The 26,701-nt window shown below is 40.2% G+C and overlaps 1 protein-coding gene across 1 annotated transcript in view; it reads right to left on the minus strand.

The window, feature by feature from the left end:
• The window catches only part of LOC143866541 (carotenoid 9,10(9',10')-cleavage dioxygenase 1-like), a 48,365-nt gene that overhangs the window by 21,346 nt on the left and 318 nt on the right, over positions 1-26,701 (minus strand). Inside the window, exon 2 of the mRNA XM_077375996.1 lies at positions 26,488-26,625. Within this exon, the coding sequence (XP_077232111.1) occupies positions 26,488-26,625 (138 nt within the window). The remainder of the gene's footprint in view (positions 1-26,487; positions 26,626-26,701) is intronic.

A 26,701-nucleotide genomic window follows, 5' to 3' on the forward strand; every position in this document is an offset into this window, starting at 1 on the left:
TCTACCCATGTTGACTCTGAGATCTCTGCTCGCTTCCAGACCATGACTACCCACGTTGATGAGCAGTGGGCCGCTTATTATCGCTACCTCTCCGGTGACCAGTGGGGCCAGGCACCGGGCAGCTCTTCTCATCAGCCACCGCCTCCTCCGCCTCAGTAGATGGCTCGAGTTCTCTGATGCTCAGATTTCTATTTCTATTCGGTGTATCTATCTGTTTCTGTTGTGTATCGATAGTCTTTGGACTATACGCTGGTTGTATGGATCTTTTTTTTTTTTTTGGGATGTTTTAGGTTTATCTATATCTGTCACCATTATGCTGTGTCATGAATGCTATGTATGCTGACTGATTGTATGCACTTTTCTGTATGCCATTTCACATCCTCTATATATATCTCTATGTTTCATTCTTTTTGCTTGCATACCATGTATTATACCTACTCTCTTTATCACATTTCACGTTACTTGTTCATTTGCTCTCACCTACCCTCACTCCTTTTGTTCCACCTTTTTGGTGCTGACAAAAGGGGGAGAATATTTGAGCTCCCAATGCATATATTAAGGGGGAGCAAAGCTCTATGCTTAAAATGTTGCAATCAAATTTTCATCCTTAAAGTAATGCCTTAAATGTTCAATTAAATCAAACTCTTAGGGGGAGCCCAAAGTGTTTTATTCATCCCTAAAGGGGGAGCTCCTACCCTAAAACAAATTATGTTTGTCATCATCAAAAAGGGGGAGATTGTTAGCCCAAGGGTTCAACAAGTACTCCTATTGAATTGTTTTGATGATTAACAAACTAAATTTGTTTTAAAGGTTTTATACACTAATGATTTCCATTGGCAAAGTTATAATGTTCACAGTGTACCATCCTCAAGAGTGCATGACAAGGTTGAACTCAAGGTTGAACTCGAGGTTGAACTCAAGCACAAGAATGGCAAATCAACTCAAGCATCAATGGAGTTGAGTGAAGACATGTCAAGGCCTCTACAAGGTGCCAACAAGATTGAAGACCAAGTAAATTTAGAATGTAAACGGTCCTCAATGTTTAGTCTAGGTCTATGGCACAAAGGAGAGTTAAAATCAACCTAGATAGAATTTAATGGGTTTGTGAATGTTCATAGTGGTGTCTCAACATTGTTGGACCCTCATGACACTCCATTTATCTTGAAAAATCAAAGTTCCAAAAGCCCAAACAAAATCAGCAAAATATAAGGAAAATCTGCTGGCCGTAGGCTTCTCGGAACTCCGAGAATATTCTCGGAGCTCCGAGCTCGGAACTCCGAGAAAATTCTCGGAACTCCGAGAATTGTTCCAGGTTCAAAAAAATTAGCCGCTCGGAGCTCCGAGCCCGGAGTCCGAGACGACCGTTGGGGTGCGAATATTTTGTCTTTTTTTGTCCCCTCTATTTATATGAACTTAGGGACTCTTGGGTTTTCTACCCAAGGACATTACAAAGATTTCAAGAGCACAAAAAGTCATTTGTTCTCCTTCTCTTGAAGATCTTCACTCTCCATCTCTCTCTTGTGCCATTTACCTTAGATTATTCTTGAGAGACCTTAGGACCTTCACTTGTTCAATCTTGTTCTTGTGAGAGTGAGTGAGCTTTACCTTAAATTAGCCTATCTAGAGGCAAGCAAGCTTTTTCATTTCATCTTCTTTGTATTTGGCACAAAGGGCGCCGTAGAAGACCCTTGGAGCGTAGAGCTCGATTTGTACAAGGCGGATAGAACGCCGTATTTAAGTTCCTTGGAGAAGATAGTGGAATCCTCAAGGAGAGTAACTTGAGAAGAGTGGAGTAGGTCTTGAGATAAGACCGAACCACTATAAAAATCTTGGTGTCAAAGCTTCTTTGCCTCTTCACCTCTTCTTGTGTGGTAAGTTTTCACTATTGCTTTGAATACTATTTTTGATTTCCTATTCAATCTAAAACTAGTGCAATCTAAGTTTTCAAAATTCTTAAAATTTGAAAAGAAACCCAATTCACCCCCTCTTGGGTTGCTAAGTGGAATTTCAACCTTCCATTCTCATAATCTGGTAACGAATCTAGATTTCTGGTCAATTATGGGTCCTAGATCTCTCATCTAGGTGGCGACTCTGTCATTCTCTTCTGCGTGAAATTCGGATTGCTTTAGTGATCCCAAGTTCACAGAAAAGATGAATTAAATCAATAATAAAAAACGGCACATGCCATTCGCGTGGGTACGAAAGACCAAGAGAGGCGGGTCACGCGCCGTGCCCCTCTCGTGGGATCGGGTCCCACAGGAATGTGTAAGTCAAAATCAATATGCTAATGAAGTTTTATTTTATGTATTGAAAATTGAAGAGTCCTCATAGGTTTTCTATGCTTTTTATGTTAGGTTAGATTATCCAAGAGTCTCTTGGGGATTTATATATGAATTTGTTTGGGTTTTGTTTGGGTTGCCTAAAAGACTTATAAGAACTATAAGTATGTGTTTAATGTGGTTAGCCATTTGAGGAGTGGTTAACGTCTATAAATATGTACTTATTTGTGAAGAGAAGGTAATGTGAAAAAGGGGTGAAGAAGAAAGCACACAAAAAATTCTTGTAAGTGATTTATGTTGGAAGGGGTATTGATCTCGTAGGGGCTTATCTATGGCTTAGTTGAACCCAAAAGAGAGAAGGGTGATCCTAACTTGGTTACTCGACCCCAAAACAGGTTACTGGAACCCACGTAGGTTACTGGGCCCCAAATTGTGCAACTCAGACCCAAAACTGGTTTACTAATTAAAAGACCGCAAACAAAATTAAAACGGTTTGAACTTATCTGTCTGACAAAAAATCTTTCTTGAAATCAGATTATTGAATTTTGATGCAGAAAGGCTGAGTGGTGCCACATAGTCACTCTACTTAAGAATTGTATCCTCCCTCTACGGTGCAACCAGAATCCAGTCCATGTGCACTCCCTCCAAGATAAAACAACCAAAGAAGGCTCCAGTCCATGTGCACTCGCTGACTGGTCCACCCAGAATCACCTTAGAACTGCGCTTAGATGAAAGTTACGGAGGAGGAAGACAGACGAAGAAAACAAATTGTTTTTATGGAAGAAAACAGAAACAAAAAGAGAATTCATATTGGAGAACTTGTGTGTTAATCTGTGTATTTGTGTCTCCCAAACAATACTGTCTTCTCCCTTTATATAGAGGGAAAGTATGACTGATAGAGGGAATTAATCACCATTAGTGGGCTAACACAATTCTCTCCCAACAGTCTTATTTGCGACTATTGGAGATGAAACGGTCACACCATTAATGTGTGTCATAGCAAAAAATGTGAGGAGATTTAAGGGAAAATCAAAATGTTTTAGCACTAAAAAGTTACTTTAATTATACTCAAACCAGGACCCGGACCACAAACCACGGTCTAGCCCGGCCCGACACCCCACGGGTGTGTTTTTCCATGAAATATTTTTCATACAAACATGTTCACCCAACAAATTCCAATACCCCTTGAAAGTCTCAAGCCTTTCCTCCAACTCCACCTTATATAAGGATGAGAAACTTCTTCAAAAGTTCCAATGTGGGATTAAATGTTTTGCATTGTAGTTTAGAGCCCCTCCACACACCTCAAGGTCTTGGGTTCAAGTCCCCATAAACACAAAAGACACTTGCTTTTGAAAACAAGTGGGATCTTCCAAATTTGGAATCTTCTCTCCAAATTTTAAAGTTTAAAAAGAAAGGCAACTTTTTAACCTTTTGAATCTTTCCTGTAAATTTCTAACAATCCCCCACAAGATTCAAAATACAGAATGGAAGTTGTTAGCCCATGGGTTGCCATGGGTTCAACCAATCACCATGTTTTGATGATTAACAAACACAAATTGATTAGTCTTTTATGGACTTATGAGTTCCCTTGAGACCCTTGTTCAAACAAGTAAGATGTAAAAGCTAGGGTTTAGATGTTACTTTATGCTCGAATGCTCTAACCCTTGTTTTAATAAAACATAAATGCAAGCAAAGGGTAGAGATTACCAATCACCACAAGTGCAAGAGAGAGAGAGAGAGGAGAAAATGAAGCATCCACAAGGCACAAGATTTATAGTGGTTCGGTCTATCAGAAAACCTACTCCACTGTTCCAAGTTTACCTCCATGGGCGCTCCACTAAAACAATGAGATTCTTCAATGGGCGAATCTCAAAGCCATGCACCAAACTCCTCCAATCTCCAAGGACAAACCCTTTCTGCACGAAGCCTTGCCGAGAGGACACACCCTCTTACAAATGTCTTCTCCTTTCTTAACGGGCCGAAGAGTAGACCCTCACAATGTCTTTGCATTTCTTAACTTGCCAAAGAGAAGACCCTCAAATACAATGAAGAAAATAAAATAAAAACTTTCTGAAAGCCTCTTGATAGGCGAATTACAACTTTCAAAGCTCACAAACTCTTCAAGGTAAGATACAAATGGAAAGCCTATGGAGTTCCTCTTGATAGAATGTAAAAATCAAGTTCAAAGAGGTTTACCTTTTGATAAAAAGGTTTTTGGCTCAAAGAAATGGGATTTGATATTTCTCAAATGTTCACAAGCTTATTTATATAGGTTTTAATGATGTTTATATAGATAATCTGAAAATATGACCGTTTGGGGGTAAAACTGTAAAAAACAAGGTTGAAAAAGTCAACCTGCGAAAGCCCCAACGACTAGTTTGCCCGACCGAACCACCGCGGTAATCCGCCCCTATCGGGCACCCTTTTTAATTTTTCAATTTCTCATCATCGCGGTCAACCGGCCCCATGGCGGTCGCCCGGCGGGGGTACCTGTCCGCTCAAAATTTAAACTCAAAAACCTTATCTCGGTTGACCAACCCATGGCGGTCGCCCGCCCAAACCCATGACAGAATGGTTCTGATTCCACAGAACTATTTATGCGGTCGCCCGGCTTCCCCCGATCGACCGAGGAAGCTGAAATTCCAGCCATCCTTCCGCGGTCGCCCGGGACACCCTGGTGGACCGGCCCGTTTGAAATTCCTTTCTAACATTTAAAATTCAAAGGCTTTGGGCCATGGTCTTTGGGCTTTAGTCCTAGGTTTTCAAAGATATAAAAACTTAAGTATGAAAATCATTTGAAAACCTATTGAATGTTCATTTTACAAAATCTCAAGAGGACTCTAACTACATTCTAAAAATGATACCATTGAGTCTTCTTGGAATGTATCGGCTCCTTTGCACTTCCTTGGACTTCTTTGGCTTGAGTGAACATCTTCTACTTGATATGGCGCATGTGACTTCTCCTCCAATCTTCAATGCATATTGAATGGTACATGAGGTGTCACCAAGACATGTTAAACTCCAAGCTCCTTCTTGACACTTGCTAGGAACTTGTGGGATCTTCATATTCGAGCTTCTTTACTTGAACATCTTCAAATGAGGATGTCTTCACTGTAGGTGCAGGCTCTTGGTTCCTTTGCTTCTTGATATACAACTCATTTGTTGAAATGAGTTGTGTAATGCCAGTTATGACATGAAAATCCTGTATATAACACAACACCTCAAAGCAATACATTAGTCCATAAATGCTAATCAATTTGGTTTGCTAGCATCAAAACAAGAAGGTAAGCTGAATTATTAACCCATGGGAACCCTAGGGCTTACAGATGTCTAACATCGCCTCTTTGTAGTTAAGGGGATCTGTATCTTCTGTATTCACTTCACCCAAGTAGACACGTCTATCGGGTTGTCTGACCCCCCTACTACTATGTCGGAGTGTTAGAATAGGTTTAGTGGGTACTTGCTCAACTTGCTCATATCTCTCTATTGGATTTTCGGATTGCTCTTCTAAGGCAATCCTATCATTTCCGCTCGCATCTTGAATGAACTTTTGTTCTAAGAATGCGACATTCCGGCTTACAAAACAATTTTGCTCCCCAGGGTTACAAAAATAGAACCTTTTGTTTCCTTAGGGTATCCAATAAAGAGACACCTATTAGTTTGTGCCTCCAACTTTTCAACACCCATCTTTTTAACATGGGCAGGACAACTCCATATCCTCATATGATTCAATGTGGATTTTCTGCCCGTCCATATCTCATACGGAGTCCTTGGTATTGATTTAGTTGGTACTCGATTAAGGATGTAGAGCGCCGTTTCTAGGAATGCTTATAATCATAGTTCGATAACAGAGTTATGATTAGATAATCGTAAGCCCCAATGATTAGATGAACCCTTTCCAACTCTTTCCAACTTGTGAGCCATGATCTCTTGTCTCATGGTTGAATGAGCTTGGGTTGACCTTCTATGTTCATGCTTTGACTTTGATCTTCAACTTTGCTTGTCTTGCATGAATTTCACCTTGATCGAACTTCACTCATAGCTTTGAACCTTGGTCTTGATCTTTGAAGGGACAAACTTGAATTGGCTTATCATGCGCGAGGTTTGTCTTGATCCATCTCGACTGATTGACCTTGACTTGACTTGCTTTGGTTAATGTTGCCTTGAATTATCCTTTTTGATACCTTTCTTTGCCTGGGCATTCTTATCAAAGGTAAAACATTAGTACCAACCTACTTTGATCAATTTGGGTTTATTATCATCAAAATCATGATTAGGGTCACACTAGGGAACCCTTGGGCTAACAGTTAGTGATTTTTTTATTTTTAAGTTCATGGAATAATAGTAAGCCCACTGACTTACGATTATTCCGGAATGGTTATAATCATACTTCGATAATAGAGTTATGATTAGATAATCATAAGCTCCAACGACTTATGATTATTCCAGAATGGTTACAATCGTAAATCAGTAACAAAGTTATCTTGGAAGTATGTTTTTGTTACCTATAAGTTCATGGAATAATCGTAAGCCCTAGTGACTTATGATTATATCAGAATGGTTACAATCATAAAATGGGTCTTGAGAAAGCTTTAAGGAGGCCAGAGCCCTGTAGGAACCTTGTTGGAGTACGGAGGAGTAGGAGCGGCGCCCCATCCATGGCGAAGCATTGAGGAATTCTTCCATCTTTAGGTTTTTTATTATTTGTTTCATTATATTTAATTTATTTTCTTTGTTCTAGTATTGTGAATAGAGTATTATAGCGAAACGCCATAGGGCTTAGGGCTCCTTAGACCCTAAGTTCCATGGCAAATTCCCCCATTTCAATTTTGATAGGAAGATTAGCTCTTTTTGTTGATCCTCCCTTTAATGTCCCGGTCATACCTATGGGCCATTGGGATTAAGGATGTGAGTCATACTCATAGAGGCCTAGAAAGAGGGTTAGCTTCCTATAAATTTTTGTTTTCAAGTCCCTTTTCAATCCTTAGTCCTTTCCCATGGGCTAAGTGATCATACAAGGCTTTACAAACCCTCTTTGAGGGGATATTGATGGACAAGCATCCCTTGATAGGGACTTTTGCTTGAAAATCACCTCTGATATCTCTGGTACATGTGTGATTTCAAGGGATTCCTCTGGTTTCAACCAGATTTGTCCATTTCCCTGGTTTATGTTAAACATGTGTTTCTGTTAGTGATTCACGATTGTAAGTTCATGGAATAATCGTAAGCCCAGTGACTTACGATTATTCCGAAATGGTTATAATCGTAAACCGATAATAGAGTTACGATCGAATAATTGTAAGCCCCAACGACTTACGATTATTCCAGAATGGTTAGAATCATAAAGCAGTAACAGAGTTATGATGGAAGTATGTTTTTGTTACCAACTTATGATTGTAAGTTAATAGAATAATCGTAAGCCCTAGTGACTTATGATTATATCAGAATGGGTACAATCATAAATTAGTAACAGGGACACAAATCTATTTTTCTGAATTTTAATGATCATTTGCTCAATTCCAATATTTGAATCTTGTTAAGTTAGCCCATTTGAGCCAGTAGACTGCATATACCCAGGCGTGGGTGGTGCCTAATCCCTTCTACCCATGTAACCATGCCCTTAATTTGACTTAGGTTAGTAAGGCCATGTTTAATGAAGTCATAACGAGTCTTGGGCCCTATCCTACATGGCGATTCCAGTCAATCCCCATCAAACACTCGGTTTGTGTAGGGATAACATGTATTTTACGTCGAAATTGACCCCTCTACTAGACCCTAAGCAGAGAGCGCCCACGCTCATGGCGGTTCACCCCTTCATAGAATGGCGACTCCACTGGGGATATGAGGCATAACTCCAATGGTTCAAGTGGCTGAAATTAATAATATTTGGATACTGGTACTCAGTTACGATTGTAACATTGAGCAGTAATCATAAGTAACCCCACGTACAATTAACCTGAATAGTTATAATCGTAAGTCGTAAGGACAAGTTAGAAATTGAGCAACAGAAACATTATTCTGTTTACGATTTAATTAAATGTAACTATAACAACTTACGATTAAATTAATTGTTAGCCTGAGGACAAGTGAAAAACTATCAGAAACTCAAAATAATGTCTCTGTTTGAGATAACAGAACAGATCGTGAGATCTCTGTACTTTCATTTTTCTGCTATCTCAACAACAGAAACATTCTTCTGTTTACGATTAAATTAAACGTTAGTGTAATAACTTACGATTAAATTAATCATAATCTCGAGAATGGGTTAAAAATTATCAGAAACTTAGAATAATATCTTTGTTTGAGATAACAGAACAGATCGCGAGATCTATGTACTTTCATTCCTCTGTTATCTCAGCAACTAAAACATTCTTCTATGTAGGATTAAATTAAATGTAACTGTAGCAACTTATGATTAAGCTAATCATAAGCCTGAAGACCGGTGAAAAGTTATCAGAAACATTCTTTTGCTTACGATTAAATTAATTGTAATTGTAAAACTTATGATTAAGTTAATTGTAAGACTAAGAACACCTGAATTTTTTTTGCTAAATCTTTGAAAATGGAAAATTAGGGGATACTTGCTAGACTCTAAGACACCTAATTGCATGGTCGAAACAAGAACACAAGAACCTTTTGGTTGTAGGTTTGCTTGAACCATTGCTCATAATTGCCACCCAATTGCACTGAAAAAGCCCCGGGAGGCACCTAGGGAACCAATTGCACACACATCACCATCACTTGTACACACTTCATGAATGCATACCTCTTACCCCTGGAGTTAGTAGCACACAGGCCTATCTAGGGTGTTTGCATGAGTGATGATTTGCTTGCACCTTGATGTGACACTGTGACTGCGAAATGCTCCACCTATTAGCCTAGCACTTTTCAGTGCGTGAAATAAGTTCCAATTCGTGTCTACGTACCTTAACGTTGGAACTCTAGGCGGGTAGATCAGGCCATGGACTCGCGCTAAGGGGAAACTTTGGCCTAACCCATTGCATACCCGAACATACTTACATAGGAGTGTACCATGCCCATATAGGGTGTGTTAAGAATAGAATACGATTGCCTTAACCCATGATGATTGATGTGAGAACTTCAAATGATAGGGACACACCTAAGCCTTTGGTCCATCAAGGACACGTCCTTGACTCTAGAAAGGTCTCCCCGGGTTGCCAAGCATTGCTAGGGACTTCATCACCCTAGTTTGATGTGCACTCAGTCATAGTGCTCCAAAATCATGTGTTTTGTCTAGGGTCCATGATTGCAAACCATACCATCAAATTACGATATCCATGGCAAGCAATCATGAACCCTTGGGGAATAAGCCATATGGATGGGTCCCTAAAATGAAACTCTGAATCCCCACCATGGACTTATGTCTTAGCGTAGGTTCCAAATCCAATCTCATTCCATCCTTAGGATCTTAGGCCCAATTCCATCCTTTGAATCTTAGGCCCAATTCCAATCCCCTTCCATCATTGAGACCTTAGGTTCCAATTCTAATACCCTTTCATCGTTAAGATCTTAGGTTTCGATTCCAATTCCCTTCCAACCTTGACACCTTAGGCTCTAATTCCTATTCCCTTCCTTCATTAAGATCTTAGGACCAATTCCAATTCTCTTCCATCCTTATGATCTAAAGTTCCCATTCCAATTCCTTTGCATTCTTGAGATCTAATTTTCGAACCCCAATTCCCTTCCGTCATTATGATCTTAGGACCAATTCCATTCTTAGGACTCTCAAGGTACAGATTCCATCTAGGGATAGGATCTAATCCAAGCATCTTACTTGTAAACCTAATTTCTTTTCCCTTCGACCCTTAGGATAGAAAATCTATCTTCGGTCAAGAGCTCATCCAAGCGTCTAGCTCATAGGTTTAATCTCAATTATCTTTCATCCTTAGGATTCATAGGGTAGGGATTTCATCTTGTGCCTTAGATTAGGAATCCATCTTAATGTCTTGGTAAGCTTCCCTTTTGTCCTTAAGGTCTGTAGAAGTCCATGTCTTCCTATGAGGCTTGTCTTAGGGCTTTGATCCATAAACTCTCTGCCATCTTAGTGATCTTTTATGGGAATTGAGGTCACCCTTAGGGTTCTTTACTCCTATAAATGACCATATGTTTTCCTTAGATTAGGATCTCGTCTTTGTCTAGGATAGATTCCCTCAGATTATCTAGGAGGTATAGGTGTCCTTAGGGTTCGCAACCCTTCAATTCGCATGTCTTCCTTTCAATGTGTGAATCCCATATGAGAAACAACTTCCCAACTTCTTTACATATCCTCATCTCTCTTGCACATTTTATAGGCAGTCTGAACTAGTGTATTTGCTTACATTTTTAGAAAACCCCTACCTGTTCACCATAGCTCCTGAAAAATCCAAGCCTGCCTGGTCCAGAACCTCATCTCGCCTCATCAAAACCAAAGAATCACCAATCTCTTCAAAACCAAGCATCATGATAGAGCCAAATGAGAAAGGTTCCTCTCTTCTGAGAGTGCAACAAATGCTAGAGGACATGTCCAGAAAATTAGCCATCAATGCAGAGAACAGTCAGTTGAATGACCATCTCAATGAAAGGTCAAGAACTCCTAGGGAACCCAATCTGTCTAATGTAAAGGAGGCCCTGCCAGCGGTCCAACCAGTGGTGATTCCCTCTGACGCATTCCAAGAGGAACCATACGCAGATGAGAACTGTCCCCAACCCTTGGCTCAGATACAGAAATCATGGGGACGAGAAATTTGTAAAGATGACTCAAGAGATCAAACGAATTAAGAGTTAGGGATCGAGAGGAATAAACTTGCAGGATTTTTCATTATTCTCCGTTGTATAGCTACCGCCTCACTTCAAGTGGCCAGACATCGATAAGTTCGATGGTACCGGTTGTCCCCTGATTCATTTGAAAATGTACAAAGGCATGCCCTGGTCTCAAGGGCTGTCGTCTAAACAACTGGCTTTAGTATTTCAGATGTCATTGACGGGAATCGCACGGAATGGTTCTTGAGTTCGGATAAACTCCATACCAAAAGCTGGGAAGAAATAATGGGTCAATTCATCAAGTAGTTTTTCTACGACAATGGTACCGAGACAACCAGGCATGACCTCAAAGCCATGAAGCAGGAACCTAAGGAGCTATTCCTAGACTTTGTCAAGCGATGGCGTCAAAAGGTGGCCCATATGATCAATCGATCGTCCAAGGATGAGCAAATTCAGATGATCCAGCAGAACTTGAATCCACCATTCCTGCTTCACATGTCCAACCAATGCTATACAAGTTTCAAACCTTTCGTTGAAACGGGTAACAAAGTAGAAAATTTCGTGGCACGAGGCTGGCTTCCAAGGTCAATACTGGAGATGAAGACTGCATGTTCCACGAAATTAGAATCAGGAAAAGAAGTAAATAGTGTCAGGACTACTGCCGGAGGAGAAAAGCCAGGGGAAGGATCGACACCAAAGCATCGTTGGGAATTCTCCCCTCTCCAATTTAGCCCGACCTCAGTTATGGGGGTTTTGATTAATAGCAGGAAGCTCGCCCCACTTGACCCCCACCCCCTCTCCAAATCCCTTACCCAAACACTACAACGAAAAAGTAAATTGTGGCTTCCATCAGGGTAAGGGTCACGCTACCAACAAGTTCTTCGCATTGAAGCACGCCATCCAAGACTTGATCGACCAAGGCCTTTTGATCATCCCCTCAAACCCCAATGTCATCGCCAACCCCCTTCCCAACCATAATGACCTCTCCTCGTCATCCACAAATGCCATTTCCATCAAGCTTCCCGCCTTTGATCTTGCTTCCCTCAACAGCACAATAGCCTCTAAGCTCTATGACCGAGAAAGTGAGGATGGAAAAATTATCTACGTGAAAGAATCCTGAGATTAGTGGTGGCATTGTGAACCTAGGTCCATAAAAAGGCAGTGACCAGTTATCAAATACGTGGTGGAAACAGACTGGGTACATTACTGTGATCCGAGACTCCTGGAATCTCTATTCTTTGAGTATCCTCCAATCGTAGCCGCGATTGAGGGAGTAGAGCCATTTCTTACCCACAGGTCGTGATCACTGATGCTGAAAAGGAATTGTTCAACTGGTCTATTGTTAGTCTTCCTGTTATCACTCCAGTTTGTGTCTTGTTCGTTTTTCTGTTATCCGTCGTTTGCAAGTTAATGAACAAATCTTCTTAAAAAAATTTCGCGTCTCCTTTTTTTGGAATTAATGCTTTAATTGGTAACGAACAACCCTCCTCAGACAAAGATTCCGACGAAACTCCTTTTTATATCAAACAAGGAGGGAGCTTTAGGCAAGGCTTCTCAAAGAAGAAATCGAGATTGTTAATATTGGCACCGAATCCCCCTTTAGGAAATAGGGATTGACAAAACTTTATCTTCTAATGAGCGTGATGAATTAATAAACCTTCTATGAGAATTCACAGAGATCGTATCCTAGTCACCCAATGATATGCCGATACTGGGTAAGGAAATCATACAGCACCATCTTATTTTGATATTTTGATATTAGGGGCAAAACCAAATGAGGATGAACCCCTAGTGTGGCCTCAAGGTCAAGGAAGAAGTGATTAGGCGACTGGATGCAGGGTTCTTGCAAGTGGTTGAGTACCCTAAGCGGTTGGTAAACATCATGCTGTTACCTGAAAAGGATGGGAAAAGTAAGGATGTGCAACTTAAATCAGGCTAATACAAAGGATGACTTCTTAGCAAGGAATCATTTTTCAGATGCCTTCGAGATTGCAGCCGTGTACATAAATTGCAAAACTTGGTATTTCAATATCAGAAACCTAATCTTTGGGAAGGGGATCCACCCGGGGCCTCCAGAAAGGAAAGAATAGTGTTACAGAAGATAGCCTCTAACTATGAAGATCATAAGATTAAATTCAACTATAATCAAGGAGACAAAATTCTTGAAGAAGCCCACGAAGGAGTTCACAAACCCCACATGAACGAAGGGATGTTGTCTAGGAGGATCCCTCAACTCGGATAATATTGGCCTTCATTTAAGGCTGATTGTTTCATACTTATAAAGAAGTGCTCATTAAAAAAAGATTGAAAGCTTTGTACAACCTATAAGACTTTCAATAATAGGTCCGAGTCAAGGAGCTGAGTAAAGGAGACTTGATGTTGATAAAATGCAGGGATCCAATTTTCGATCCGATGGGCAAATTTAGGCCCATGTAGTCAAGCTCATCCGTCGTGGGTGAAGTCTTGACTGAAAAAGATACTAGACTCCCAAAACAAGAATGAAAAAGAATCAAAGCCAACGAACCTTGGAAAAATTTGTTGAAGTCTTACGCCTGAATACCGAAAGGCCATCAATCGCCGATCAAATCCTGACAAGGTCCCAAAATCAAAGAACCTTTTTGAAAACACCATTGAGTCAGCAAAAGCAAAATCATTCTTCGAAAATCCTCAAACTAAGGGCATCTCCCCTGAACTACGCTCAACCTGATCCCAACCTCACAGGCGTACGAAGGCAGCCTGGTCAACCCGGGTTCGGTCACATTTTGAAAAAATAAAACCAAGCTTTTCCCTTATGGGCCCTATCAAGCCCACAAGTCCTTTCGATATTCAAGGCAGAAGTTTTAGGCCAAAAAAAAAGAAAGTGAGAAAAGGAAAAAGATGGAGTCTGAAGACCCCCTAGGCTGAAAACCTGGAAGGGCAGTCTTGGCAAAAGTTAGGGCCATTCACCTGCTAAGTCAAAAACCCGAAAGGACAGCTTAGGCAGAAGTTAGGGTGCGAGCCTTCTGAGTCGAAAATCCAACGGGGCGATTTAGACAAAAGATAGGGCAAGCAGTGCACCGAGTTAAAAACTTGAAGAGGCGATTGGGCCAATGGAAATGACTTCCTATGAGGGTTCAGAGAAATACAAAAGAAACCTTTGTGAACTAAGTAGCCTAGGAAATACTCACTCAGAGGGAGTGTTAATATGACACAACCTCCAGCATCTTCTAAAGAGAGGCCAAACCTTACCAAATAACTAAACTCAATAGAAGCATTGATTTCAAAAGAGTTGGAATCCTTATCCCGTCTTCCTCTACTTTATAAAAAGTACTCAGCAAGGTTTTAAATTTCGGTTTCGGGGTTACTTTCGGACCTAGCCGAAACTGAAATTTCAGCCAAAATCCTGAAATTTCGGCCGAAATTCGGTAGAGACACAAAAAGTAGATTTTTTGGGCCGAAATTACCAAAATTTCGGCCGAAATTTCTGTAATTTCAACTGAAAATTGGGAAAGGAATAAAAAATTAAATATTTTTTTCAAATTTCGCAGAAATTGATGAAATTTCTGAAATTTCGGCTGAAATTTCAAAAATTGCAGCCGAAATTTTACGTTTCGCCAATTTCGGTTTCGAAAATTACGTTTCACCAATTTCGGTTTCGAAACGTTTGACCGAAATCCGACGAAAGTTAAAACTTTGGTACTTAGTTTGTTTTCTTCATTGTCCCTGAGCTAAGGTGGTCATGCAATAAAGGGCACAACGGCACTCCTCCTGAAGGTTTTAAGTGAAGATTGCGAGATGTAACTCTGACTTGATCTTTGCAAGAATCAAAAGAGTTGACAAGGCTGAGAGGTGGTGCAAATATAGAACCACTAAAAACCTGATATTCTCTTCCGAGCTCATTTCTTGTCCCTTGTTACCTAGCTTGTCTTCTATTTATGGAAGCAATTACACTGGGGGCATGTTGCAATGTGACTATCAAAATGATTTGCACATGCAAATGCTCAAACCAATCAATCGAGCGCCAAAAAAATCTGCATATATAAAGAAGTCTGACTAATAATCAAACCGTCGTTATTCAAAATCCCCATATTTGGAAGAACAAAATTTGATCCATCCCCGGCTAAGTCAATCTAGTCATCCATGTCTACGTTTAGGAAAGAGGATCCCCTCTAATCCCCACAAAATTTTAGAAACCTTGATAGTTCCAATCCTTGGGATCCCTCGAAATGTTTCTTGTTTTCAACTGCAGTTCCCCAGTGGAGGGCATCAACTGGTCTCGTCCCAAGTAGAGGACAAATTCACATCAATCAATTCTCAATGGTCATTCAATCAGTCCTTTGCCAATCCAAAATTGTAGGCATCTTCCAAAACCTATGAGGCCTGTCAACAAAATTCTATCCCCTACGGCATCGTGAGGCACCACTAAGTCCCCTAAGGAACCTTCAAATCTCTCGAGACACCCTTAGCGCCTCTGAGGCCTCCTGAAATTCATCATCGCCTCTGCAGCATTCTAGCATCACCCCTGCAGGATTCTTTCATCGCCCCTGTGTCATTCCATCTTTCCAACTTTACTCAATTCAATCCTCCCGCGCATCGGCTAATCCTGACCAGCCCATCACAACCAATTCAACTTTTGGTCCTCGGCAAAGTCACCCTCAATCAATCTTCCCATGCATGATGCATCGGAAGACTTTGGCCAAACCAACCAGTATCTGCTTAATTCAATATCTCACCACATTAGTCAATCTCAGTCAATTCATATTTAGACCATAGCCCCTTCCATGGCTTTCTGAAAATCCTTCAGCGCCTTCCACGGTTTCCTGAAGTTCCACCAACACCTTCCACGGTATCCTGGAAATCCTCTTTCAGTGCCCTCCACGGCTTCTGGAAAATCCTTCAGCACCTTCCACAGTTTCTTTAAGTTCCTCCAGCACCTTCCATGGTATCCTGGATACCCTCTTTCAGTGCCTTCCACGGCTTCCTTAAAATCCTTCAGCGCCTTCAACGGTATCCTGGAAACCCTCTTTCAGTGCCTTCCACGGCTTCCTGAAAATCCTTTAGCGCCTTCCACAGTTTCCTGAAATCCCTCCACCACCTTCCATGGTATCCTGGAAACCCTATTTCAGCGCCTTCCACGGCATCCTGAAAAATCCTTCAACACCTTCCACGGTTTCCTGAAGTTCCTCCAACACTTTCCAAGGTATCCTGGAAACCCACTTTTAGCGCCTTCGACAGCTTCCTGAAAATCCTTCAGCACCTTCCATGGTTTCCTGAAGTTCCTCCAAGACCTTCCAAGGTATCCTAGAAACCCTCTTTCAGTGCCTTCCACGACTTCCTGAAAATCCTTCAGCGACTTCCACAGTTTTCTGAAGTTCCTCCAGCACCTTCCACGGTATCCTAGAAACCCTCTTTTAGCGCCTTCCACAGCTTCCTGAGAATCCTTCAGCACCTTCCACGGTTTCCTGAAGTTCCTCCAGCACCTTCCACAGTATCCTAGAAATCCTCTTTTACCGCCTTCCACGGCTTCCTGAAAATTCTTCAATGCCTTATATGGTTTCTTAAAGTTCCTCCAGCACTTTCTACGGTATCCTAAAAATCCTCTTTCCTCACTGTTAGGCCTAAAATCAGTAACAGATACGGCAGTGACGAAAGAGCTGAGCTGGAGGACCCGAGGAGCCGAAGTGAAGGAGCTGAGTCCTACGGAACCGAAGTGAAGGAGCTGAGTCCTGCGCAAGGAGCAAACGAGGTCATAAGACCAACCCGGAGTCGTTACTCCGGACAGGCCCTTCGACACTCAAGTCAGTATGAGCAGGAGTGCAGAGCAAGTTTAAGAGTTGGTTGAGAAGTTATTACCCTCTGGTCTGAGCCCTGAAATGACCTTTTATAGAGGGAAACCTGGGGTGGTTGGATTACCTGCCCCAGGACAAGTGTCGTCCTCTTACAGGTTTAAGTTTACCTACTCTTAGGTAATTACCAAACTACCCTTGGGCCGACGCTGGGTTTGTGGTGGGCCATCCTGGAGCCACGTGTCAACAGCTAATTGGCTGCTGTTTTTCATACCCCATCACTCACCTTCACAGCACCCTGAAAGCCTTCTACGGCACCTCAAAATCCCATCTGGACTTTGTACCCGGCATTGGTTAGTTTCATGGTGACCAGCCCCTCACGACCCATCTAACCTTTGCATCCTCCTGTAACGGTTTGTTTGATGGTGAGAAGTCCCTACTAAGGACCGATCCACTCGCTACATTCCTCTCTACATTGGCCAGTTTGATGGTGAGAAGTCCTTCGGAACCCATCTAACTTGTGCACCCCTTCGCGACATTTAATCGGATGGTGAGAAGTTCCCTTCCGGAACCCATCTAATTGTCGCAACCCAAGTATCTTCTGCATATGAGAGTTTAGTCCCTTTCTCTCTTCCTTGGAAGTTAGCGCGATGAGATGTCTTTCGAGGACCCTCCTAGCTACCACACATTTTAAAACTTTAAAATGTTAGCGAGATATTTCAACTCGAGGACCTGATAGCAAGAGTTCTTGGTGAAGGCCCAAAAGCCTAATGACTCGAAGAAAGCTTGCACTCCTCTCAATAGTCCTCCTTGACAAAATGTCGTTGTCTCTCTAGCTTTGTCATTCACGTGCCAAGCACCCTCTGCCAAAGAGGGGCATCTATAGACACCCCATTTTGCAAGATCAGACTAATGATAGGTTGCTACTATGATGACTCCAATTATGATCCCCAAAGCTCCTGGCTTTTGAATGAATCGGCCACTTACAACTTTTATGGGAGCGGAAAACGGAAAAATTCCCAAAACCTTGTGCAATAAAAAGGCATCCAGCATCAGCCCAAGCTTGTCAGAACCAGATTGTAAACCAAACCCTAAACTCCCTTAGATCAAACCCAGAAACACAGAAATTCCCAGTTTCTCCTATCTAACTTGACTTACGATTGTAAATTATTTCCCTAATCGTAAGAGCTAGTGGTTACGATTACACTAAGGGCAGTGATAAATTGACCCCCATATAGGGCATTGCTTAGAGAGAAAGAGAGACAGAGAGAGGAGAGAGATATGGGAGTCGATTTAAGATATTAGGTGGTCAATTTATCACGGCCCTTACACTAATAGTAAACCATTTCACCCATCTGACTTGACTTACGATTGTAAACTATTTCACTAATCGCAAGAACTAGTGGTTATGATTACATTAGCCAATTCACTAACTAGGAATTGATACTCATCTCTTTGGGCAGAAATTACTTTTCCATCTTCCATAGCAAAGTCTAAAAAAATTCCTATGACATACTTCTTATTTCAAGCAACATTTGATTCATCTTTAGTTACTAAGGAATTCCATATTTCACTAGCATGTTCATATGAGTAATAGACATTGTAAAGCTCATTTGATAATCCATTCAGTAAGTGATTTTTGCAGATGTAGTCAGCGTGATTCCAAGAAGAAAAATTAGCAGTATCTTCCTTTGGTTTTGGTTGGGTAAGAACAAAAGTAGCTCCAATTTGTTTTAGGGCAAATAAGATCTTTGTTTTCCACCTCTTGTAATTCAAACTAGTAAACTATTCTATTTTAGAAAAATCTGGAACAATAGTCAAAACTTTGTCCACAACAGGGGTTGGAACAACAGAACTTGAAGTCTGATTCTCAGAAGTCATAAGAACAGTCATAGCTAAAATATGATTCTTAAGATTGTTGGAAGGGGTATTGATCCAGTAAGGACTGACCTATGGCTTAGTCGAACCTAAAAAAGAGATGGTTGGTCCCAACTTGGTTACTCGACTCCAAAATAGGTTACTGGAACCCAAGTAGGTTACTCGGACCCAAATTGTGCAACTTGGATGCAAAACTGGTTTATTGATTAAAAGTATAGAAACAAAATTAAAACTGTTTGATGAGAAATCTTTCTGGAAATCAGATTTTTGAAGTTTGAGGAAGAAAGGTTGAGTCGTGCCATATGGTCGCTCTCCATAAGAATCGTTCCCGCCCCCTACGGTGCAACCGAGATCCATGAATCAACGCTCCAAGATAAATAGCCAAAGAAGGCTCCACATAGAACCACCTTAGAACTGTCCTCGGATGAAAGGAATGGAGGAGGAAGACAGGCGAATAAAACAGATTGTTTTTCTGGCAAAAAATAGAAACATAAGAGAATTCGTATGGGAGAACTTGTGTGTTAATCTGTGTATTTGTGTGTCATAAACAGTGTTGTCTTCTCCCTTTATATAGAATATGACTGTTAGAGGGAATTAATCACCATTGGTGGGATAAAACGTCTCTCCCAACAGTCATATTTGTGATTATTGGAGATAAAATGGTCACACCATCATTAGCAAAAAACGTGTGGGGATTTAAGAGAAAACTACAACGTTTTAACACAAAAAAGTTACTTCAATTTGACCCGAACCACATGCGCCCATGCATGTGTATTTTTTTTACATCAACTTTTGTTCATAAAAAAATGTCACCCAAGAAATTCCAATACCCATTGAAAGGCTCAAGCCTTTCCTCCAACTCCACCTTATACAAGGATGAGAAACTTCTTCAATAGTTCCAATGTGGGATTAAATGTTTTGCATTGTAGTTGAGAGCCTCTCCACATACCCTAAGGTCTTGGGTTCAATTCCCCATAAACACAAAAGGCACTTGCTTTTGAAAACAAGAGGGATCTTTCAAATTTTTGAATCTTCCCTTCCAAATTTTAAAGTTTAAAAAGAAAGGCAACTTTTTGACCTTTATATATATATATATATATATATATATATATATATGAGAAAAGTATTTCTAAGCACGTGCTTCGATAAACTTATCTAAGCACGTGCTCAAAAACACATGTGGCACAAATTTTATGGGGGATCCAAAGCATTCATTTGGAAGGCCCCTTCCATGGGTAGGGTGTGGACCAAAAATCAGCCCTATAGGATCATCCTAACCCAATCAAAGTTGGAGTGGAAAATGGACAGACACTGTGTGTCCATGTTTCTACCCATTTTCCCCTCCACAAATGGCAGGGTTAGGATGATCCTATACGGCTGATTTTTGGTACACACCCTATCCATGGAAGGACCTTCCAAATGAATGCTTTGGATCCCCCAAAAAATGTGGGCCACATGTGTTTTTGAGCATGTGCTTAAATAAGCTTATCTAAGCACGTGCTTAGAAACACTTTCCTCTCTCTCTCTCTCTCTCTCTCTCTCTCTCTCTCTGTATATATATATATATATATATATATAGGAAAAAGGTTTGTGAAGTATCACACAGCCTGAGCAGCCCTCTATATACGCCATCTCTTATGTTGTTTGACTCATCCAACCTGTTCATTCTATATGACCTAACATAGGTAAGGTGTCCCTAAGAAATCATCTCCATAGGATCATGGTATCTATTGATTTGTGGAGTTTTAGAATGGACGGCTAGAAAGTGGGCTTCTACAGATCGAGTGGTTAGGATGATTGTATGGAGATGGTTTGTTAGCAACACCCTATTTATGTTAGGTTCTATGGGATGAATGGGTTGGACGAGTCAAACAACATGGAGATGGTGTGTTTAGTGGCTTGCTCAGGCTAAGCTATAGCTCAGAAACATCGCCCCCATATATATATATATATATATGTATATGTATATATATATATATATGTATATGTATATACATATATATATATATATATACACATATGTATATATATAATATATTGGGAAACATTTTCTGCGCGATACCTCAGATAAGTTATCTGAGCAAGAGCTCAAAAACTCATGTGGGCCCACATTGTTTGGATGATCCAAAGCATTCATTTGATAGGCCCTTATATAGATAGGGTGTGCCCAAACAATCAACTCCATAGGATCATCCTAACCCTTTGATTTTTGGAGGTTAAAAATGGACAGATTTGAGGAGGTTTATACCCATCCACTTTAACCTCCACTTTTCAAAGGGTTAGGATAATCCTATGGAGCAGATTTTTTGTGCACGCTCTCTATCTTTGGACTATCCAAATGAATGCTTTGGATCATCCGAACAATGTGGGCCCATATGTTTTTTTGACCTCTTGCTCAGATAAGTTATCTGAGGTATCACGTAGAAAACGTTTCCCCATATATATATATATATATATGTATGTATGTATGTATATGTATGTATGTATATATATATATATATATATATGTATGTATGTATGAGGAATGTGTTCGTGCGCTTGAGCTCTAACATTAAATGGTGCGCTTGAGTGCACCAATCACATGGGTCCCAGAATTTCTGTGAGGATCCAAACCATTCATTTGCAAGGCCCTATCATAGATAGGGTGTGTACCAAAAATCAGCTCCATTGAATCATCCTAACCCCTCCAAAAGTGGAGGGCAAAAATGGGCAGATTTGTGGTCTGTCCATTTTGACCTCCACAAATGGATGGGTTAGGATGATCCTATGGAGCTGATTTTTTGTACACACCCTATCTATGTAAGGGCCTTTCAAATGAATGCTTTGGATCATCCTAACAATGTGGGCCACATGGGTTTGAGAGCCCAAGCGCACCATTTGATTGGAACGCTCAAGCTCACAATCCTTTTCCTCTCTCTCTCTCTCTCTCTCTATATATATATATATATATATATATATATATATATATATATATAGAGAGAGAGAGAGAGAGAGAGGGAGGGAGGGAGTTTTTATAGGGTGTAAGCCCTTATAGTTCCCATTTTTCAAAAAGTACTGTACGACCCACACTATAGGATGATCCAAACCATCCATGTGATGGAACATAACGTAGGTACGTTGTGCCCAAAAAATCATTTCAATAGGATGATCCCAGCCCTTCGATCTATAGTGGAACTCCATATTATGGAAACCTCAATAGATCGAAGGCATAGGATCATCCTATTGAAATGATTTTTGGGGCACAACCTACTTACGTTATGTTCCATCATGTGGACAGTTTGGATCATCCTATAGTGTGCTCCGTACAGTACTTTCACAAAAATACGGGAATATAAGGGCTTACACCATATAAAATCTCATGTATGTGTGTGTATATATGCATATATATACATATATGCATATATACATATATGCATATATACATGTATTTATATATGTATATATATATATATATATATGTATGTATAGAGAGAGAGTAAATAGTTCCTACGCTCAAGCTCAGATAGCTTATCTACGCTCGAGAGTAGGACGCAAGGGTGGGCCCACATTTTTTGGGTGATCCTAAGCATTCATTTGAAAGGCCTCATCACGGATGGGGTGTGTACCAAAACTCAGCTCCATTGGATCATCTTAGGGTGTCCATTTGTGGGTGAGAAAATGGACAGATATTGTTTGTCCACAAATCTGCCCATTTTTTCACCCCACAAATGGAAGGGTTAGGTTGATCCAATGGAGCTGATTTTTGGTACAAACCCCATACATGATGGGGCCTTTCAAATGAATGCTGAGGATCATGCAAAAAATATGGGTCCACCATGTTTCCTGCACTCGAGCGCAGGAACTATTTCCTAATATATATATATATATATATATATATATATATATATATATATATATATATATATATACTACAATATACCGGAAGGAAAAAGAAATTTCTTTTCTTTTTATGTGGGATTTACACTTCAGAATTACTCTTTTACCATTAACCCCTTTGCTGATATCTAACATCTATCTCTATGAGAAATTATTTGAGCGTAAAATCGTAATCTACATACAAAAAGTACCGTCACAGGGTACCTGTCTAAGACAATTACGGAAAAAAACTACCAAGAAGAGGTAAAGACATATGACAATGACGAAAGAACTACTTTATATTACTAATGCAGGACACTTGCAAAATATTGACGGATTCCGGGCACTTGAAGAGGAACAACAACTATGGATACCTCTATCGATTGGAGGGCTAGGATCAACCTATGGAAATGATTTTACGGGCACAACCGATTGATGTTGTGTTCCATCACATGGACGGTTATAGATCGGCTATTTCGGATCAACCTATGAAAATTATTTTTGGGGCACAACCTATGTAGGCAGTGGCCCATCTAATGGACGGTTTGGATCATCCTATGGTATGGGCCATACCGTACATTTTAATAAAGTGAGGAGTGCGATCATCAAAATACGATGAGTAATGCCATTATAAAATATGGTAGTGAGGACATTAGCACTATATATAATTTGAAACCATCATCGTTACTTGGATGTTCCCACGTGGGTCGGGTTCAACTCGAATTTGGGTTGGGTCTTTCGCAAATGGGGTTGGGTTGGGAAAAATCAACCAGAATTGGAAATCAGGTCGGGTCGGGTTGGGCTGTCGGGCAACCCGACTCGACCCAAAACCCGAATTTGGATTCCATCTGAAGAAGTTCTGTATATGTGTTTTTCTTTTTCAACATTGAAAAAGTCTCCACAGTCCACAATGGATGGTTAGGATGATCCTATGGTGCGGGCCCAACCCGAATTGAAAATCGGGTTGGGTCGGGTTGAGGAAATTGCAAATCGGGTTGGGTCGGGTTGGAAATCGGGTTGGGTTGGAAAATATGGGTTCCTCGGGTTGGGTCGGGTTGAGACCCAAGTTGCACCCCTAACGATGACGAAAAAACTACTTTTCCTTATTCACTATGTGCGGGTCAAATTACGGAAAGTTTGATATTATGAATCCAGGACACCTGTAAAAATATTAAAAAATTCTGGGCACCTTAAGAGGAACAACAATTACGGAAACCTCTATAGATTGGAGGGCTAGGATCAACCTATGGAAATTAGTTTACGGGCACAACCTATTTATGTTGTGTTCCATCACATGGACGGTTTAGACCAACCTATGGTGTGGTATGTACGATCTTTGTCGGCCCGTGCATCGCGCGGGGTTTTTTGCTAGTATATCTATATAGCAGAAGAGAAAACGTGAGAATTATTTGAATTTCTCCAAAAATTCTAATAGAATTATACATCACTTTTTTTGACTTTTTATTAAAGCCACTTAATTTCAATCCTACCCCCCTCCTTTATGCTTTTTTAATTATGGAAACCTCTATAGATTGGAGGGCTAGGATCAGCCTATGGAAATGATTTTACGGGCACAACCTACTGATGTTGTGTTCCATCGCATGGACTGTTTGGATCAACCTATGATGTGGTCCATACAGTTCTTTGTCGGCCAGTGCATCACACAGGGTTTTTTGCTAGTATATATCTATATAGCAGAAGAGAAAATGAGAGAATTATTTGAATTTCTCCCAAAATTCTAATAGAATTACAGATCACTTTTTTTTACTTTTTTTAACAAAGGCACCCATTCAACCCACATATTTTCAATCCTACCCCCTCCTTTACGCTTGTAACAAAGGCACCCATTAAAGCCACATAATTTCTATCCTACCCCCCTCCTTTATGCTTTTCGAATAAGAAAAGTGGATAATACGTACTAAAGTGTTGGAGGAACATTACGGAAAGAGTGCTTGAAAGTTGCAAAATTACGAAAAAAAGTACCGACACGGGTACCTGTATATGACAATTACGGAAAAACTACAAAGACGAGGTATTATATATATATATATATATATATATATATATGACAATTACGAAAAAACTACTTATGAATTTTTTTGAGGATATTATGAATTCCGGACACCTTTAAACATATTTACGAATTCCGGGTACCTGAAGAGGAGCAACAGATTATGGAAACCTCTATAGATTGGAGCGCTAGGATCAGCCTCTGGAAATGATTTTACGGGCACAACATATTGATGTTGTGTGCCATCACATGGACGGTTTGGATCAACCTATGATGTGGTCTGTATAGTTCTTTGTCGGCTCGTGCATCGCATTGGGTTTTTTACTAGTACACACTATATAGCAGAAGAGAAAGGAGAGAATTATTTGAATTTCTCCCAAAATTCTATGAGAATTACACATCACTTTTTTTGACCTTTTTTTAGCAAAGGCACCCATTCAACCCACATATTTTCAATCCTACCTCCTCATGTATGCTTTTTAACAAAGGCACCCATTAAAGCCACATAATTTCAATCCTACCCCCCTCCTTTATGCTTTTTTAATTTTGGAAACCTCTATAGATTGGAGGGCTACGATCAGCCTATGGAAATGATTTTTGGGGCACAACCTATTGATGTTGTGTTCCATCACATGGACGGTTTGGATCAGCCGATGATGTGGTTAGTACAGTTCTTTGTCGGCCCATGCATCGCACGGGGTTTTTTACTAGTATATATATATATATATATATATATATATATATATATATGGGCGAGGTTTCTTAGCTATAGCTCAGCCTGAGCAGCATTCTATAAATACACCATCTACATGTTTTGACTAACTCATCCTACCCATTCATTGTATAGCACCTCACACAAATAGGGTGTTCCTAACAGACCATCTCCATATCATAATCCTAACCATTCAATCTATAAGAGTCTAATTTCTGGCCATCCATTTTAAACCTCCCCAAATCATAACCATAACCATAACCCATAACCGTAACCATAACAATAATCATAATCCTAACTATAACCAATAGAATGAATGGGTTGGATGAGTCAAACAACTATGGGAGATGGTGTATTTAGAGGGCTGCTCAGGCTGCATGATACCTCATAAACCATTTCCTGACATACACACTCGTTTATAATTTATTTATTTATTTCATTATTTGTGTTTTAGTGGAGCTCTATATCGGCCTTTTGTCCGTGTGTCTCTCTAGCTCTGTCAAATGATTCCTATTCAATATCTTAATCGATGATTAAATCCAGGTCAACACTGTTAACTATTATGAGAGAAATTAGAGGATTATGGTTAATTTAGAGGGATATAGTCATTTATTGAAGTTCCCTGTACATAAAAGTAGAATATGATTTGCTCATGTTTCCCTTATTGGTGTGTAAAATAGTAGGAACTTTTGGATATTTCTGCAATCCAAACAGGGCCTAATGTCATATATGTTGGTCATGATGCAATGCAAACTTTAATATAAACATTATCAAATGTCTCTCTCTAAATTTCTTTCTCAACTGAGATGTAGATCGATGTGCTTTGTGGGTTTTTTTTTAGCAAGGTATGGTGCAAATAGGTGTGTCCCTATTCTTATATTTACCACTTTTTTTTGGTAGAAAATATAGAAATATTATCAATTCCTGCGTCTCTTCCATCTCATTACTAATTACGTGATTGAAGGGAGGTAAAGACTAGTAGGTTCCATGCATATAGTATAAAGGCCTGTTCGATTGAGATTTTGACAACCGATTGTGAGTCCAAAACTGATTTTATCGAACATGATTTTGAGTCCAATAATCAGTTTTGGACTCACAATCGGTTGTCATAATCTAAAACTAACAGGGCCTAAACGAAAGGATTTGCATGAGCAGATTATGCCTGAGTTGCTGAGTTGCGAGAAACTGCGCATTGTTATCCAAATATTGAAACTCAGGCAATTATACCTGTGATGGGAGCAATTGTTGATCGGAGAATTGAAACACGGAATCAACAAAAGCATCCAGGATTCTCTCGGAAGTTTTCTTGATGGCGGTAGAAACATCAATTCTCATGGGAAGATTCTGCAACTCTTTCAACAAAGGCTGCTTTAAAGACCAAGAATAAATCAAGTTAGTTGTTAGCTTCTATTGATACTTTTACATTCCATCTCTTCAACTC

The sequence above is a fragment of the Tasmannia lanceolata genome, unplaced genomic scaffold (genome assembly GCF_043159265.1).
Source record: "Tasmannia lanceolata isolate RefF3 unplaced genomic scaffold, GAP_Taslan_0.1 ptg000003l, whole genome shotgun sequence".
Lineage (NCBI taxonomy): Eukaryota > Viridiplantae > Streptophyta > Magnoliopsida > Canellales > Winteraceae > Tasmannia > Tasmannia lanceolata.